The 19701-nt window shown below is 35.3% G+C and overlaps 1 protein-coding gene across 13 annotated transcripts in view; it reads left to right on the top strand.

The window, feature by feature from the left end:
* Positions 1–19701, top strand: part of UGGT2 (UDP-glucose glycoprotein glucosyltransferase 2) — a 238444-nt gene that overhangs the window by 50878 nt on the left and 167865 nt on the right. For 12 of the 13 annotated variants that reach the window (XR_013533952.1, XM_078368500.1, XM_078368709.1 and 9 more), the window contains 4 exons: positions 203–275; positions 6730–6830; positions 13994–14093; positions 16547–16607. Coding sequence is in view for 12 of the 13 variants with exons in the window: in XM_078368500.1 (XP_078224626.1) it covers positions 203–275; positions 6730–6830; positions 13994–14093; positions 16547–16607 (335 nt within the window). In the remaining variant the exon portion in view is untranslated. Of the gene's footprint in view, positions 1–202; positions 278–2476; positions 2497–6729; positions 6831–13993; positions 14094–16546; positions 16608–19701 lie in introns of those variants that run through there. The other variant, XM_078368781.1, reaches the window with a different exon arrangement.

The following is a 19701-nucleotide window of genomic DNA, read 5'->3' as shown; positions in this document are numbered from 1 at the left end:
TTTTAGTGGAGACAAGCTTTCTCCATGTTGGTCAAGCTGGTTTCGCATATCTCAAGTGATTTGCCCACCTTGGTCTCCCAAAGTGCGGGATTACAGGCATGAGCCGCCATACCCAGCCAAGTTCTTCTGATTTTTGATTACGTGTTCTTTTCCTAGTCTGAAAATATTTTTGTTTTATTTTGGTTTTGTTTCCAAAATGTAGCTGTGACTAATACTACTGTAGAGGATGAGACTGAAGCAAATGAAGTTCAAGGATTTCTCTTTGGGAAACTAAAGTAAGTCTGAATGGAAATTAAATTAATGTTATTATTATACCCGTTTGTTTTAAGGAATTAATTTGATATACTGTTTTGCCATATGTTTCACCTTTGTTTTATGTAGAAAGTACACACACACCCGATCTCGCCTGATCTTGGAAGCTAAGCAGTGTCGGGCCTGGTTAGTACTTGGATGGGAGACCTTTGGGAATACTGGGTGCTGCAGGCTTATTTAAAAAAAAGAAAGAAAAAGAAAGTACATATAGACACAATTGTTTTTATTACGGAAGTAACACAAGGCTGATATCAAATAGCTATGGAAAGCAAAGAGCACAACATTGGAAAAACAATCACTAATTTCACAACTAAAGAGATAACGCTTATACTGTTTTGATGTACAGTATGTTTTTCCAGTTTTTCTGTGAATATTTTTATAGCAACAAATAAATGTCTACACAGCATATTGTTTTGCACAGTAGAACCAGAGTGGATCACTGTGTTTTCACATCTTGTGGACAGTCCATCATTTGTCGAAACAGTCTCATAGAACTGAACTTTAAATTCTTTCCCTACTTTTTCATTTAATTTTGTGTGTGTGTGTGTATACTAGTTTGTGTGCATTGCAGATTTTCCTTAGCACAAATTTCAGGAAAAAAATTGATAAAGTATGTATACTTCTTGAAATTTTTGATTCATGCTTATAAATTGCCCTCATAAAATTGTACTAACATGTACATCACTCCAGGATGTGAAATGTGTTCATTTCCCAGAACTTTAATAATCACTCATACTGTTTTAAAAATTTTTTAGTTTAATAGGTGAATTGGTGTTCCTTTTTTTAAAAAATTCTGTATTCATTTCACTGGACTAAACCCATTTCATAATTTGTCTCCAAGAACAGTCAACTCTTGGCAATTTATTATTGCAAGGATTAACTTTTTTTCATGTTTATTAGTCTTAGAATTTCTTCTTGGGTAAATTGCTTATTCCTAACTTGTGCTCATTTGTTCTTGCTGTGTATACCTTTTTTGTTAATTATAACAGCTTTTTATAAAAATTCTGAAACCTTTGCCATATATTGAATTATTTACGGTTGAAGTTTATTTTCATATTAATCTTAAAGATGGAAATTTTTTCTTTAGATAAAACTGTTATGAGAGTGGGAGTTTATTTCTAGAACTTAGATAGTATCCCTGGGATAACTAGAAAATTCAAAATATAAGACTTTTGATACCTGTGGTTGGTTGCTGTTAAATATGCATCTTTTTCTCCTTTTACTCAGAATAAATTATTTATCCCATAAATTAAGTTCAGCATTTATAGAATGGCCTAAACCCCAAAGACATGAAACAACAAATATAAGGCAACAAATAAATTGTTAAATATTTGTTAGCCTTGTAGCATTTTTTGATACTGTTCTTCATTTGCACTATATGGTGCTTTTGCCATATAAATTATGATTTTCCATACTCGAAAGTAGTAATTTTTTAATCCATTCTAACACAGTTATCATAAAAGTCAAGTAAATAATTGGCATAGTACCTACTTGTTTAGGAACTTTCTAAATTTGGAGAGAATAATATAATTTAGTAATAAAGTACTTACAACAATTCATGGCCTATAATAAACATTATTGTGTTTGTTAAACATGAATAAAACAAATGAAAATTATAATTATTAAGTTATTATTTGTTAAAATAGTTCACAAAATACTGCCTAAATTGAATTTCTTTTGAGGAAATAAATTGAGTAAATCATTATTTTTAAAAATAAATATTGTAGTAATAATGTTAGCCAATAGTTACTATTTTTAAACTCAGTGTTATTTTTAGTTTTTTCTTAAATAAATTGGCAAGCTGCGATAAATATTTTTATTCATTTCATTTTTAAGACAGTTCTTATACTTCTGACATTCAAAAAGTATGAGATATTTAATATCACTTTTCATATGGTAAATTTGACTTAGTGTGCTTGGAGAAACAGGAGTTGGTAAAGTTCTGACAGAAAACTAAAACTTTATAGAATTAGAACTTTACAGATATAGTGGGTTAACAAAAATCATTGGTAATATTGAATCTTGAACAAATGTATAGCCCAAAAGAAAAGAAAACATTTATTTCTCTAAATTTCTGTGCTACAGATTACCATTTCATATACACATAAAAGTAACCTATCAAAAATTAAAATTTTACCACCCTTTTTTTTCCTGCCATGCTGGTTGAAGACAAGGAATAGGATGGTGAGTGCTCTCTGAATACTTGTGAATGGGGATGGCTGTCATTTTATTTTTCCTTTACATTTTATTATTCCTTTATATTATATTTTCCTTTTACATTTTCCCTTATTTATAAGGGAAAGTTTGTTATTTCTTTATTTAGGCAAAGTTATTTAAAGAAATATTTTTATTAACACCTTTAGTTCTTGTTTAGTCTTACAGTTATTTATGAAGGACTCAGGTTAGTTCTGCTGATGATAAGTAGATAACTGTATACAGTAAGGGTGACATTTTTGGAGACAACACTAATTTATATGGATAACTGTGTTACCTTTTTTAAAGTATATTGGCCAAGCAGTATACTAGTGGCCTTAAAATGTTAATACATCTTACAAAGTGGATTTATTCTAAGTAAGGTATTAATTTAGCAGCTAACAGTACATTTTTATTACATTTTCTACTATCTGAATGTCCTGTAATTCATAATTCTTTTCTCTTTTAAATATAACTTTTTTTTTTTTTGAGACGGATTTTCGCTCTTGTTACCCAGGCTGGAGTGCAATGGCGCGACCTCGGCTCACCGCAACCTCCGCCTCCTGGGTTCAGGCAATTCTCCTGCCTCAGCCTCCTGAGTAGCTGGGATTACAGGCACGCGCCACCATGCCCAGCTAATTTTCTGTATTTTTAGTAGAGACGGGGTCTCACCATGCTGACCAGGATGGTCTTGATCTCTTGACCTCGTGATCCACCTGCCTCAGCCTCCCAAAGTGCTGGGATTACATAAATATAACTTTTTATGAGATTAAATTGCATTTTCTCCAGAGATCACTTGGAACACTTAGCTATTCATTTTTATTTTTATTTTTATTTTATTTTCTTTCAACTTCTATTTTAGATTCAGGGCATACATGCACAGGTTGTTACATGGATTTATTGTGTGATGCTGAGTTTAGGAGTATGAATGATCCTGTAACCCAGGTAGTGAGCATAGTACCCAACTGATGATTTTGCAGCCCTTGCCATCTCCCCACTCTAAAAGTCCCTCGTGTCTATTATTCCCATCTTTATGTCCATGTATACCCAATGCTTAGTTCTCGCTTATAAATGAGAACATAGAGTATTTGGTTTTCTGTTCCTGTGTTAATTCACTTAGGATAATGGCTTACAGCTGCATCCATGTTGTTGCAAAGAGCAGGATTTGGTTCTTTTTTTATTGCTGCATAGTATTCCATGGTGTATATGTACCACATTGTCTTTATCCAATTTGCCACTAATGGTACCTGGGTTGATTCCTTGTCTTTGATACTGTGAATAGAGCTTATATGTGAAGAACATATAAGTGCATGTGTCTTTTTGATGGAATGGTTTGTTTTCCTTTGGGTGTATACCCAGAATGAGATTACTGGGTAGAGTGGTAATTTGAAGTTCTTTGAGAAATCTCCAAACTGCTTTCTGCAGTGGCTGATCTAATTTACATTCCCACCCACAGTGTATAAGTATTCCCTTTTTTCTTCAGCCTTGCCTGTGTCTGTAACTTTTTGACTTTTTAATAATAGCCACTTTGACTGGTATGAGAGGGCATCTCATTGTGGTTTTAACTTGCATTTCTCTGATGATTAGTGATGTTAAGCATTTTTTCATGTTTGTCGGCTGCTTATATGTTTTCTTTTGAGAAGTGTCTGTTCATGTCTTTTGCCTAGGAAACCCTAAAGACTCCACTATAAAGCTCCTAGAACTGATAAACAACTTCTGTAAAGTTTCAGGATACAAAATCAATGTACAAAAATCAGTAGCATTACTAAAAGCCAATAATGTTCAAGCTGAGAGCCAAATCAAGCAGGCAATCCCATTTATGATAGCCACACACACAAAAAAGGGTATAGGAATACATCTGACCAAGGAGGTGAACCATCTCCGCAGGAGAACTACAAAGTACTGCTGAAAGAAATCATACATGACACGATGACACAAACAAATGGGAAAACATTCAATCCTCAAGGATTGGAAGATTCAATATCATTAAAATGGCCATATTGCCAATCTACAGATTTAATGCTATTTCTGTCAAACTACCAATGTCATTTTTCACAGAATTGGAAGAATATATTCTAAAATTCATATGGTTATTCATTTTGAAAAGTGAATACTCAAAGTTGGTTCTTCCACAGTGACTCAACTGATTGCTCATTTCAAAGCAAAATCTTTTGCTTTGAGATACTGTATGAATAATACATATGTTGCCTAAATTATATAAAGAAATTTAGCAGTGAAAATTACCAGGATTACAATCAAATATGAACTATAACTTAAAATATTGAAAAAGGAAATGTTTGTTTAATTCATAGTGAGCTTCTCTTTGGAAGAAATGCCATTGTCCTTTTACTATCACAGCAGTCTTTATCTTGATTAGTTTTCAAAATGTGTTCCCACATTGTAATAAACCTGTAAGATACTGACATTGTAGTATATATATTTATAACTATAAGAATAACATATTTCTGTATCTATATTCTGTATTTATTTTTTATTTCCCTTTTCAAAGTCTTCTTGTCTATTGACTATTGAAAATATGCATTTTTGGCCAGGCGTGGTAGCTTGTGCTGTAATCCCAGCACTTTGGGAGGCCAAGGCAGGTGGATCACAAGGTCAAGAGATGGAGACCATCCTGGCAAACATGGTGAAAACTCGTCTCTGCTAAAATACAAAAGACTAAGTGGGTATGGTGGTGTGCACCTGTAGTCCTGACTACTCAGGAGGCTGAAAGGCAGGGGATCGTTTCAACCCAGGAGGCAAAGGTTGCAGTGAGCTGAGATCACACCACTGCACTCCAGCCTCGAAACAGAGCAAGATTCCATCTCAAAAAGAAAAAAGAAAATATTTATTTTCAATGAGATACCATCTCACACCAGTTAGAATGTTGATTAAAAAGTTAGGAAACAACAGATTCTGGACAGGATGTGGAGAAATAGGAATGCCTTTACACTGTTGGTGAGAGTGTAAATTAGTTCAAACATTGTGGAAGATAGTGTAGCAATTCCTGAAGGATCTAGAACCAGAAATGCCATTTGACCGAGCACTCCCAATACTGAGTATATACACAAAGGATTTTAAATCATTCTACTGTAAAGACACATACACACATATGTTTATTGTGGCACTGTTTACAATAGCAAAGACTTGGAACCAACCCAAATGCCCATCAGTGATAGACTGGGTAAAGAAAATGTGGCACATATACACCATGGAATGCTATGCAGCCATAAAAAAGATGAGTTCATGTCTTTTGCAGGAACATGTATGAAGCTGGAAACCACCATTCTCGGCAAACTAACACAAGAACAGAAAACCAAACACTGCATGTTTTCACTCATAAGAGGGTGTTGAACAATGAGAACACATGGACACAGGGAGGGAAACATCACACATCAGGGCCTGTTGGGGCTTGGCGGGGCTAGGGGAGGGATAGCATTAGGAGAAATACCTAATGTAGACGACGGGTTGATGGGTGCAGTAAACCACCATGCCATGTATATACCTATGTAACAAACCTGCCTGTTTTGCACCTGCATTCCTGAACTTAAAGTATGATAGTAATAGAAAATGTGTGTTTTATAAGTTGTGTTGATAGTAAAGGTTTTTTTTGAATAATTATATCCATTTAAATCTGAAATGGCACCATGTCTTGATTTCACGAGTGATAGAGGAAAGAAGATTATAGTTTAGATTGTATGTATAGTAAAATACCATTCTACTACATTATTATTTGGCTCCCTCTAAATGATGCCTAGAGATATTTAACAATGAGTAAAATTATCTTATTTTAGTTTTTTATAAGAATCAAAGATGGAGCTTTTTAGAAATAAACTCTTAAGAGTATATGTGGCATTTTTGTCTTTCCTTATAAAGTAGTTTTTATTTTCAATTATAAAAGTGATGCTTGCAATTGATAAAATGTTAAAGAAGCATATTATAGGAAAACATAATTCTGCCCTCATCCTTGCATCGCTTATGAGTAACACTAGCAATTGAGAGTATGTTCCTCCAGATTTTGTTTTGTTTCATATATTTAATAAGAGACCTATATATCTTCATCATTAAGTTCTGTGAATATAGCTGTATCACTGTTTATGATTATCTTAATGATGAATGATTCATTTGTGTCTAATTACTTGGAATGTATAATTTCAAAAAAATGCTATGTGTATAATGGCTTGTGATAGGTGATGCTATTTAACATCACTTAATATTTTAATGCAGAGAAATATATTCGGATCTTAGAGATAATCTGACAGCCTTCCAAAAATACCTGATTGAAAGTAATAAACAAATGACGCCTCTGAAAGTCTGGGAACTACAAGGTACAGTATTTTGAGCTACTTTAACACAGCATTTTGGTAACTGATCTGTGACTTATATAAGCTTTTATATATTACATGATACAGATTATTTTATGGATAGTATTAATTACTAGTGATGTGAATAATATAAATTATGATTTTATTTTTGTGGTATCTATTTAATCATCTATCAAGCTATATTTTTATGTTTGCAAGACTTAAAATTATATGAAGTGAGGTTATTTGATGTTATTTTAAAAGTATACAGTGATTTATAGGTTAGTCTCAAGTATTAAATTACATTTTTGGAGACACTATAACTGATTAAAAATCCTAACTCCTCAGTAAGGAGAAAATGAAATTCAATCTTAGTTCTCTTCTCTTTGAAATTTAGATCCTGTTATGACTATTGCATGTTTCACAAATAAATTTTTAATGAAAACATCAAATGGAGGACATGCAGTTTTACAAAGTTAGGAACAGCTTCTGTGCTGAAAACCTACAAGCAGATATTTTGTGAACAAAATTTGATTTGGTTGGAGCTTTTAAGTCCTTTTCAACTTGTAATTTTTCTTCTTTATTTGTAATGATTTAGTAGCTCATGGGGACATATCATCTTTCTGCATAATCTGTAGCGTGTATCTTTTATCAGCTTTTAATATAACAACTTTTAAAAATATAACAGCTTAATAAGCTGTTATATTTTAAAAACCAGATGATCTCTGTTTTGTTTAATAAGCTTTTATATCTCACATGATAGATTCTTTTATAAATATTATTAGTGATGTAAATAATAAATTGACATTACTGTGATTATACTATTCATACTAATACATTCACATACTATTCAATTAGCCTTTTTAAATTCTGCCATTCAATAGTTTTTAGCATATTTTCAGAATGCTGCAACTCTTACCACAGTTGATTTTAGAAAATTCTCATCATCCCAAAAAGAAACTAACATCCTCATTAGCAGTCACTCCCCATTTCCCAGCCCTGCAGTTATGTAGGCAAACACCAATCTACTTTCTGTTTTTAAAATAATAACTAAAAGGATATTTACAGGCTGCTCTTGCCAGCAAAACTTACTTACAACATACAAATAATATTTTATATTTCATCTGAATTATAATTTACAGGATCCTTTCATATAAACCACCTTTATATATATTTAAAGTCTTTTCATATAAACTATATTTAATTGCCAGTTACCACACAGCTAATAAGTGAAGATTTTGGTTCAAGTGAAATTATTTATACTGTACCATATGATATCTAGGTAAGCTTTATACACACTTAACAGATGATTGACTATTACATTTTAAAATTATAGCAGAATGTGCAAGACTCAATCTGTTAAGTTCTATAACTTCTGGTATTCTTTACCTACCTAATATAAATGTTCTATCAACTAAGCCTTATATCATGAGAAAGTCATTATATCAATTGAAAAATCATTCAACAGAATGAGATATTAAGGCCATTGCTATGATAGATTCACTGTAAAGAATCTACCTCTTTGAACTGATAGAATCTATTCTTTCTGGACCCTTCTGGTCTACAGTTTCCTATTTATTGTGTCTTTTGTCTCATCTAGACCTCATGGTTGGACCTCCTTTCATTACACCACAGACATTGTGACTGTTCTTCCACTTGACATCATGATAACACTAAACTGAGGCAGTAGGTTTAAAGTCATTCTCAAAAAGGTTACTAAGATAATCTTTCTAAAATGAAAATCTGATTTTGGCCTTGTGTAAAATCACCCAGACTTTATCACTTGTACATCCCTAATAAAATAATGGTCTTACATTAGTCCCCACAGGAAAATGTTGGCACTCATAAACTAAAAAAGTTAAATGAAGGGACTTTTTACAAAGATGGTATGATTGAGGGAAACCAGCAAGGAATGGATTTTTCCATTCCAGTATTAGCAACTAGAGGGAAACATTTTCTACCCCTAATCTTGAGGGAGCAAGAGGAGGGAGGGGTTACCAAAACCTGGAGAGTATGTGGAGACAGCTGCTTGACACAACAATATTCCCTTAGGGACTGCCCTCTGTGACTCAACAAGGAGGGATCTGGGTAGTAACTATCCAGTCCTTACTCTTTTCTTGCTTACTGATCCCATATTAGTGACTTGGATTGGTGGAATCTAACTAGAAATCTGAGGGCAAGGGGGCTTATTGATGAAGTTCAGATAGCCAGCCTTTTGGGGGTCTGGAGCAGGATGTGGAGGGCAAAGAAAGTATGGAATCCTCTTATGTGAGAAAGTTTTATCTGTTTTTCCAAAGCAAATACCTCCGGAGAGACTTAAATGTAAGAAGGGGTTGATAGGACTAGCTAGCCAAGGCATTTGCATCATAAAGGACTGATTTCATGCACATCAATTAAAAGCATTAAGTTCAAACTTCTTATCATGGTTTGTGAAGCTCTTCTCTAAGTTCCAATACAGCTTGGATTCCCAAATCCATAATTTCAGATACTCTCTAGTATCTTCAATTATTTTTAAATCCTTTTTTATGTCTCTATTTTAGCACTTTTAAAAAATTATAATTGTTATGTTTTAAGCCTCCTCCAAAATGTTCTCTTAGGGTCCCTTGCATATTTTAGAAAATTGTAAGTGATGGTGTGCTTTTGAAGGCCTTTAAGCAGAGAGTATGCATAGTTAGCTTAGTTTTAATTGACTCCCAATGTCTGTAAGATGTATTTGAATTTGCTAAAAGCAGGAAATCTATTTAGACCTTATTGAAATCATGTAATAGAGTATAATGAGAGGTTGAACTCTGACTGTGGTAGAAGGCATATAGATATTTAGATGGTGAAAAGGACTCAAAGATGATTCTAGGATTCCTAGCTTGAGCCTGAGTAGAGAGAATCTATAAAACACGTAAGCAGGCTTTGGGGCTAAATATGGAACTCAGAAATAATGAGACTAGTGCTGAAAGGTTGACTTAAAGTCATTGTAAGATATCCAAATGGTTAGGTTCAGTGATGGGGTAAATATCCTGTCCTTAAGCTGAACAGAGAGGATTTTAAAAGTTGAAAATCCTAGCATAAAGATGTTGAAAAGGAGTGTGCTGACTGAGAGTAAAAAATGAGGATGGTGTCTGAGAGTGCAGAATGACAAAATCAGTGCACCAGGGAGAGTGCCCTGGTGTTCATCCACATGTAGAAAGTAAAACTCATGAAGAAGACATGGTGGAATGATGAGAAATGGAAAGGACGTTATACAAGCTGAAGGAAATAGATTCTTAAGAAATAAAAGATGATCAGTACTACTTATTTGCAGGAAATGATCCTATTGCAAAAAGAACCTAGTAAGTAAAATAAGTACTAAAAAATGTTGCGTTTGGCAACCAGGAGATATTAGCACTGGTAGTAGTTTCACTGCATTACTGGGGACTGGAAACATGTTGAGGTAGGTTGAACACATTCTGTTTAAAGTTACTCAGCTAGTTAGTGATGCAGATAGAATTTGAAGCCTGGGGTGTTGGTCCATTTTCACTTTGCTGAGAAAGACAAACTCAAGACTGGTAATTTATATAGAAAAAGAAGTTTAATGTACTCATAGTTTCACATGGTTGGGAAGGCGTAACAATCATGATAAAATGTAAAAGGCATGTCTTACCTGGGAGCAGGCAAGAGAGAATGAGACCCAAATGAAAAGGGAAACCCTTTGTAAAACCATCAGATCTTGTGAAACTTATTCACTACCATGAGAACAGAATTGGGTAAACTGCCCCCCACCATGATTCATTTATCTCCCACTGGGTCCCTCCCACAATATGTGGGAATTATGGGAGCTGCAATTCAAGATGATATTTGGATGAGGACACAGTCAAACTGTATCATTCTGGGCCTGGCCCCTCCCAAATCTCATGTCCTCACATTTCAAAACCAATCATGTCATCTCTACAGTCCCCCAAAGTCTTAACTCATTTCAGCATTAACTCAGAAGTCCACAGTCTGAAGTCTCATCTGAGGCAAGACAAGTCCCTTCCACCTATGAGCCTGTAAAATGAAAAGCAAGTTAGTTACTTCCTAGACACAATGGGGGTACAGGCATTGGATAAATATATCCATTCCAAATGGGAGAAATTGGCCAGAATGAAGGGGCTAAAGGGCCCATGCAAGTCTAAAATCCAGTGGGGCAGTGAAATCTTTTTTTTTTTTTTAATTTTTTATTGCATTTTAGGTTTTGGGGTACATGAGCTGAACATGCAAGACAGTTGCGTAGGTACACACATGGCATTGTGTTTTGCTTCCTTTCTCCCCTTCACCCACATTTGGCATTTCTCCCCAGGCTATCCCTCCCCACTTCCCCTCCCACCGGCCTTCCCCTTTTCCCCCTAATAGACCCCAGTGTTTAGTACCCCCCTCCCTGTGTCCATGTGTTCTCATTTTTCATCACCCGCCTATGAGTGAAAATATGCGGTGTTTCATTTTCTGTTCTTGTGTCAGTTTGCTGAGGATGATGTTCTCCAGATTCATCCATATCCCTACAAACGACACAAACTCATCATTTCTGATTGCTGCATAATATTCCATGGTGTATATGTGCCACATTTTTCCAATCCAGTCTATTGTCAATGGACATTTGGGTTGATTCCAGGTCTTTGCTATTGTAAACAGTGCTGCAATGAACATTCGTGTACATGTGTCCTTATAGTAGAACGATTTATAGTCCTTTGGATATATACCCAGTAATGGGATTGCTGGGTCAAATGGAATTTCTATTTCTAAGGCCTTGAGGAATCTTAAAGCTCCAAAACTATCTCCTTTGATTCCATATCTCATATCCAGTGCCAATGCAAGAAGTAGGTTCTCATGGTCTTGGGCAGCTCTGTCCCATGGCTTTGCAGGGTACAGCCTCCCTCCTGGCTGCTTTCATGATGGCATTGAGTGTCTATAGTTTTTCCAGGCATACAGCGCAAGCTCTCAGTGGATCTACCATTCTGGGGTCTGGAGGACAGTGGCCCTCTTCTCACAGCTCCACTAGGCAGTGCCCTAGTGGGGACTCTGTGTGGGCAATCTAATCCCACATTTCCCTTCTGCACTGCCTTGCAGAGGTTCTCCATTAGCGCCTCACCCTTGCACTTTTGTCTGAACATCTAGACATTTCCATACAGCCTCTAAAATTCTAGGCAGAGGTTCCCAAACCTCATTTTTGACTTTCATGCTTCCACAGGCTTAACACCATATGGAAGCTGCCAAGGCCTGGGGCTTGCACCCTCTGAAGCCACAGCCCAAGCTGTACCTTGGCCTCTTTTAACCATGACTAGAGCCACTGGGACTCAGGACACTAACTCCCTAGCCTGTACACAGCAGAGGGCCCCTGGGACTGGCCCACAAAACATTTTTTTCCTCCTAGGCCTCCAGGTCTGTGATGGGAGGGACTGATGAGAAGGTCTCTGAGATGCCCTGGAGACATTTTCCCCAATGTCTTGGTGATTAACATTTGCTCCTCATTTATACAAATTTTTGCAGCTGGCTTGAGTTTCTCCTCAAAAAATGGGTTTGTCTTTTCTGTTGCATCATCAGGCTGCAATTTTCTGAACTTTTATGCTGTTTCCCTTTTAAAGCTGAATATATTCAACAGCAACCATGTCACCTCTTGTATGCTTTGCTGCTTAGAAATTTCTTCTGCCAGATACCCTAAATCATCTCCCTCAAGTTCAAAATTCCACAAATCTCTAGGGCAGGGGCAAAATGCTGCCGGTCTCTTTGCTAAAACATGGCATGAGTCACCTTTACTCCAGTTCCCAACAAGTTTCTCATCTCCATCTGAGACCACCTCATTATGGATTTCATTGTCCATATCATTATGAGAATTTTGGTCAAAGCCATTCAGCAGGTTTCTATGAAGTTCCAAACTTTCCCACATCTTCCTGTCTTCTTCTGAGCCCTCCAAACTGTTCCAACCTCTGCCTATTACCCAGTCCCCAAGTTTCTTAATCATTTTCGGGTATCTTTACAGTAGTGCTCCCACTTTACTGGTACCAATTTACTGTATTAGTCTGCTTTCACACTGCTGATAAAGACGTATCCTAAACTGGGTAATTTATAAAGAAAAAGAAGCTTAATGGACTCACAGTTCCACGTGGCTGGAGAGACTTCACAATCGTGGCAGAAGGCAGAAAGCACATTTGACCTGATGGCAGGCAAGAGAGAATGAGAGCCAAGTGAAAAGGGAAACCCCTTATAAAACCATCAGATCTCATGAGACTTACTCACTACCATGAGAACAGTATTGGGGAAACTGCCTCCAAGATTCATTTATCTCCCAGTGGATCCCTCCTACAACACGTGGTAATTATGGGAGCTACAATTCAACATGAGATTTAATGGCCAAACCATATCACCTGGTCGGCCGGACTCTGCCATTCCATGCCAGGCTACCTTAAGGTCATTCTTTTATAGGCTTTGACCCATCATTTCACACTGAGAATGCAAGAATAAAACTAGCCTTTCTGTGTTAAACTAGTTATTTTAGTAGTATTAGGTAAATTAGGATTCCACCTTTAAGGAAATATTAAGGAGAAACAATCTGCCTCACTATTAGGTAAGGAAATAATTTAGTTTTAAATCTTTTCTGACTCTCGACAAAGTAATAACACTATGATTAATTCTTCTGACATGTTTGAAACTAACTACAGTTAGCAACACACATTTTTCTTTTTATAGGACTGTCATATTAGATAAAATAATACTAAGTTTAGGATTTTATTTCAGTGTAAAGGTAAGACAATGTCAAATTGAAAGAGAAAGCAAATGTTTCTATTTACTGAGTTAAACACAGTGGGATTCTCTTAAAGTTCTTTTCAGAACTGGCTCTTTAAAATTCTTTTTACACCATTTTGTTATTTTTATTAATACTTTTTGTCATGTTTCATTTAACTATAGAAAAAATAGCTTTGTGAGAGTGTTTCTCTTCATATATCTCGAAATACTATAATTTGTGGAAAATAATAATCACTCATTGATAACAGTATAAAGCTTACATTATTTGGAATTAAGTGATAACTTTCCATTTAAAGCTTTTTTAAAATGCAGATGTAACACTATTAACATGTTTGTATATTAATATTTGGCAAGAAGGATTGAGTCAATTATTTCAATTTCATGGAAATGTCTATGAAGGTCTAACATTATGCTAGATTCCTTAATATTTTTCCTTTCAGATCTTAGTTTTCAAGCAGCTTCTCAAATAATGTCCACTCCAGTTTATGATGCCATTAAATTAATGAAAGACATTTCACAGAACTTCCCCATAAAAGCCAGGTATGTTAAAGTTTATTGGTTACATTGTAGCCAGAACTCTTTCTATTAAATGAGTTTTGTGAAAATAGCTGATTTCATTTAACATGAAGGTGTCAATTCTCGTATATATAGCTTTTATGAAATTAGGGCCTCTCTTCATTATATATGGATTTTTTTATTAGAGCAAAATATTGGCTTGTGCATGCATGTGTGTCTGCACTATAAAGTGGAACTCTTATTAGAAGCAAATAGGAAAAAAAATGTTTAAAAACTTTTCTAAAATCATACATAGTAATCTAAGGAAAAACTTGTTTAAGCAATAAATAATGAAGGAGGATTTCTTCTTTTCCTTATAGAGGATAATAAAAAGTATTATTCTAAGTCGGAGATCTATGCCCAAAGTACTGCCAAATAATATTCTTACCCTTTCAGATTCCAATGATTTGTCATGTCTTAATTGCACGGAATATTGTGTGGGATATTTTTTTTGCCAAGAGAATGGCTGGTTGAACTGCTTCCATAAATATGCTGATGTTACATTAAACATACATTCCATTTAAATAAGAAATACATTTGCATATCTTAAAAGAGGGCAGTGCATGCGATGCAAGTTGACCATGTTTTATGAGAATTTACAAAATAACACAACTTTGATGCAATTGTATTCTGGTAGGAATGATAGAGTATAAAATTAGCAACAAGGAAAATATGAGTTAGCATATACTGGAGAGATAAAATACGTGACAAGTCACAGTGCATGTGCAACAATGGTGTTTTATTGAGAGGAATGGGAGAGCAGTCTTCTATCTCAGCATACCTTCTTAAGCATAGAATGATTGCTGTGGCTTTTATTGTCTCAGACACTATTTTGTACGTTTGTTCATAGTACAAATTACAGAATCTTCAATATATGTATTCTTTAATTTTGAAAGTAAATAAATAGTACATGATTGGCCACAAGATACCAAGAATCTTTTGGTGGTGTCTTGAAATAGAGGAGTTTGTCCCCTTATTTACAGATTAAGAATGAATATATTGATATGCCTCTTCCAGTCAACTTTAATTTCAACAGCTAAGAATTTGAGAAGTCAGCATTTATATAATAAAACATGAAATATATATGAGTGTATATAAATGTCATATAGGTTTAGCCATAATGCTTTTAATTAATGGTAGTTATAAAAATTATTAGATCAAATACAAATAAAGTAAAATAACTTTAATCTTGATCAGACAGTTGTTTAGCTCTATTGAGGTTAAGTCAGCCTAATTGTTGAGAGGTTCTGATAGAAAACTGCTGTTAATCTGATTAAGAAAAATTTATAAAATATGCTAACACTGCTTAATGGATAAATAGACTTGAGCATATCTCCAAAATCATTTGGTAGATAATTTGTAAATGTTTGTTGAAATGAAATATTTGCTAAATAAATGAAAAATTTGTATTATTAAATTTTTAATTGTAATTTCTGTTAATGCCAAATTTTACAAATACATACTTACTGTATGCTGTTTAAGGTACCATTTTCTGCTTGAGTTTTCCTTAAAGCAGAACTTTTCCTTAACAATCTTTTAATTTTTAAATTCTATTTATAAAATTGACAGATATATAACTAGCCATGTTTAGGAATTATCAAGTTGAATACAGTTCATAGCAACTGTATTTTAAACATTTCTGCTGTCTTTAAATTATAAGTGAATTATAAACTCTTCAAGAGTGAATAGGCTGGGTGCAGTGGCTCACACCTACAATTTCATCACTTTGGGAGGTTGGGGTGGGAGGATCACTTGAGGCCAGAAGTTTTAGACCAACCTGGGCAACATAGCAAGACTCCGTCTCTAGAAAAAAAATTTAAAATTAGCTGGGTATGGTAGTGTGTACCTTTAGTCCTAGATCCTTGGGAGGCTGAGGTGGGATAATCACTTGAGCCCAGGAATCTGAGGCTACGGTGAGCTGTGATTATGCTACTACAGTCCTGCCTAGGTAATAGAGTGAGACTCTGTCTCCAAAAACTTTTTTTAAGTAAAAAGTTGAAAAAAAAATGGAAAGAATAAGTAATGTGAAGCCATCATTTCAGTTTTTAGACGTTTCTACTCTGGTAAGATCCCAGGTTAACTAATACTCTTCATGTACATACATTCATGTACATATACATTGGTAATTTCATACAAAATTTTTCTGTTGGACAATACAACACAAAATAGCTTTCTCAATCAAGGGTTTTCAAAAAATAAGTAGTAAATGATGACAGTCCATACTGTATACACTTAGTACACATGAAATTTTGGGAGCCTCCATTCCACCAGCTCTGTCAAATGAAAGCTAAATTAGGCCATATGGAAATATACACTTTTCAGTCATGAAGGATTTGGAGTTTTGAACTTCTTATCAAAATGTTAGATTACATTGAATTGTATAGCTCAGTTGTAAACATTTAATGAAGGATCAATTATATTAGTATTCATTTTTCCAGATCTCTAACCAGAATTGCTGTAAATCAACATATGAGAGAAGAAATACTGGAAAATCAAAAGGTTTGTTTGAATTTTTTATTTTTTTACCCAACTAATATTACTGTTTCTGACTTTGGATCTTCAATTTTCATGTAAAAAAGGAAATGGTAACTTGTGCTTTTTTGATTATTAAAGCAGTCTGGGTTCTTCCATTTTTATATTGTCAGCTATATGAGCATTTACTCTGTGATTCTAGCCAATCTTTACTGACCTATCTTCTACTTATTTCATAATATATTTCAGAATTTCTGCACAGTTGGTATGGTTTTCTTCATAGGGTAAAGAATAAAGGCTGTGAGTTAATTATTCTGTTTCTTTTAATTAGTTTTGCTTAAAAGCTGTGAAGACTGAGTCAGTGTTAGACCATTGGAACATTACCAGAATCCTGTAGCCAATAGAACACAATTGATCACTGTTCGACAAGTGCACTCTTAAATTATCTATAGACCTCAAATGATTCTAGTTGTGGTAGTACTTGTAAAGTGCTTACACTACTGCATGACTTTATTACATAGGACTGGTTTGGCTTTAAGTAACATCATAGCAGACTTGCAGGGCCCTAAACAGGAGTTCAATTTTCTCACTTCTTAACTGTTTTAAAAGCCAAAAGAGGCAGAAAGAATAGAACCAACCACATTCATCCTCACCTAAGCCTTCTTGGAACATTTTAGCAGACTGGTTTCTATCTCATTGGTGAGGATTTTGCCATATGGCCACTGTAGGCTGCAAGGGAAGCTAGAAAAACTAGTGTTTAATTTTATTTTTTTATTTTTTATTGCATTTTAGGTTTTGGGGTACATGTGCAGAACATGCAAGACAGTTGCATAGGTACACACATGGCATTGTGTTTTGCTTCCTTTCTCCCCTTCACCCACATTTGTCATTTCTCCCCAGGCTCTCCCTCCCCAGTTCCCCCTCCCGCTGGCCCTCCTCTTTTCCCCCCAATAGACCACAGTGTTTAGTACTCCCCTCCCTGTGTCCATGTGTTCTCATTTTTCATCACCCGCCTATGAGTGAGAATATGTGGTATTTCATTTTCTGTTCTTGTGTCAGTTTGCTGAGAATGATGTTCTCCAGATTCATCCATGTCCCTGCAAATGACATGAACTCATCATTTCTGATTGCTGCATAATATTACATGGTGTATATGTGCCACATTTTCCCAATCCAGTCTATCATCAATGGGCATTTGGGTTGGTTCCAGGTCTTTGCTATTGTAAACAGTGCTGCAATGAACATTCGTGTGCATGTGTCCTTATAGTAGAACGATTTATAGTCCTTTGGATATATACCCAGTAATGGGATTGCTGGGTCAAATGGAATTTCTATTTCTAAGGCCTTGAGGAACCGCCACACTGTCTTCCACAACGGTTGAACTAATTTACACTCCCACCAACAGTGTAAAAGTGTTCCTTTTTCTCCACATCCTCTCCAGCATCTGTTGTCTCCAGATTTTTTAATGATCACCATTCTAACTGGCGTGAGATGGTATCTCAATGTGGTTTTGATTTCCACCTCTCTAATGACCAGTGATGATGAGCATTTTTTCATATGATTGTTGGCTTCATATATGTCTTCTTTCGTAAAGTGTCTGTTCATATCCTTTGCCCATTTTTGAATGGGCTTGTTTGTTTTTTTCCTGTAAATCCGTTTGAGTTCTTTGTAAATTCTGGATATCAGCCCTTTGTCAGATGGGTAAACTGCAAAATTTTTTTCCCATTCTGTTGGTTGCCGATTCACTCTAGTGACTGTTTCTTTTGCCATGCAGAAGCTGTGGAGTTTGATTAGGTCCCATTTGTCTATTTTGGCTTTTGTTGCCAATGCTTTTGGTGTTTTGTTCATGAAGTCCTTGCCTACTCCTATGTCCTGAATGGTTTTGCCTAGATTTCCTTCTAGGGTTTTTATGGTGCCAGGTCTTATGTTTAAGTCTTTAATCCATCTGGAGTTAATTTTAGTGTAAGGTGTCAGGAAGGGGTCCAGTTTCTGCTTTCTGCACATGGCTAGCCAGTTTTCCCAACACCATTTATTAAACAGGAAATCCTTTCCCCATTGCTTGTTTTTGTCAGGTTTATCAAAGATTGTATGGTTGTAGATATGTTGTGTTGCCTCCGATGCCTCTGTTCTGTTCCATTGGTCTATATCTCTGTTTTGGTACCAGTACCATGCTGTTTTGATTACTGTAGCCTTGTAGTATACTTTGAAATCTGATAGTGTGATGCCCCGCACTGTGTTCTTTTTGCTTAGAATTGACTTGGCTATGCGCGCTCTCTTTTGGTTCCATATGAAGTTCATGGTGGTTTTTTCCAGTTCTGTGAAGAAAGTCAATGGTAGCTAATGGGTATAGCATTGATTCTGTAAATTACTTTGGGCAGTATACCCATTTTCACGATATTAATTCTTCCTAAGCATGAACATGGAGTGTTTCTCCATCTGTTTGTGTCCTCTCTTATTTCGTTGAGCAGTGGTTTGTAGTTTTCCTTGAGGAGGTCCCTTACATTCCTTGTGAGTTGTATTCCTAGGTATTTTATTCTTTTTGTAGCAATTGTGAATGGCAGTTTGTTCTTGATTTGGCTTTCTGTAAGTCTGTTATTGGTGTAGAGGAATGCTTGTGATTTTTGCACATTGATTTTATATCCTGAGACTTTGTTGAAGTTGCTTATCAGTTTCAGGAGTTTTTGGGTTGAGACGATGGGGTCTTCTAGGTATACTATCATGTCGTCTGCAAATAGAGACAATTTGGCTTCCAGCTTTCCTATTTGAATGCGCTTTATTTCTTTTTCTTGCATGTTTGCTCTGGCTAGAACTTCCAGTACTATATTGAATAGGAGTGGTGAAATACGGCATCCTTGTCTAGTGCCAGATTTCAAAGGGAATGCTTCTAGTTTTTGCCCATTCAGTATGATATTGGCTGTTGGTTTGTTGTTAAATAGCTTTTATTACTTTGAGATACGTTCCATCAATACCGAGTTTATTGAGAGTTTTTAGCATAAAGGGCTGTTGAATTTTGTCAAATGCCTTCTCTGCGTCAATTGAGATAATCATGTGGTTTTTGTTTTTGGTTCTGCTTATGTGGTGAATTACGTTGATAGACTTGCATATGTTGAACCAGCGTTGC

The sequence above is a fragment of the Callithrix jacchus genome, chromosome 1 (assembly GCF_049354715.1).
Source record: "Callithrix jacchus isolate 240 chromosome 1, calJac240_pri, whole genome shotgun sequence".
NCBI lineage: Eukaryota > Metazoa > Chordata > Mammalia > Primates > Cebidae > Callithrix > Callithrix jacchus.
Note: the sequence above shows the minus strand (reverse complement) of the source record. Positions and strands in the feature narration are given on the sequence as shown.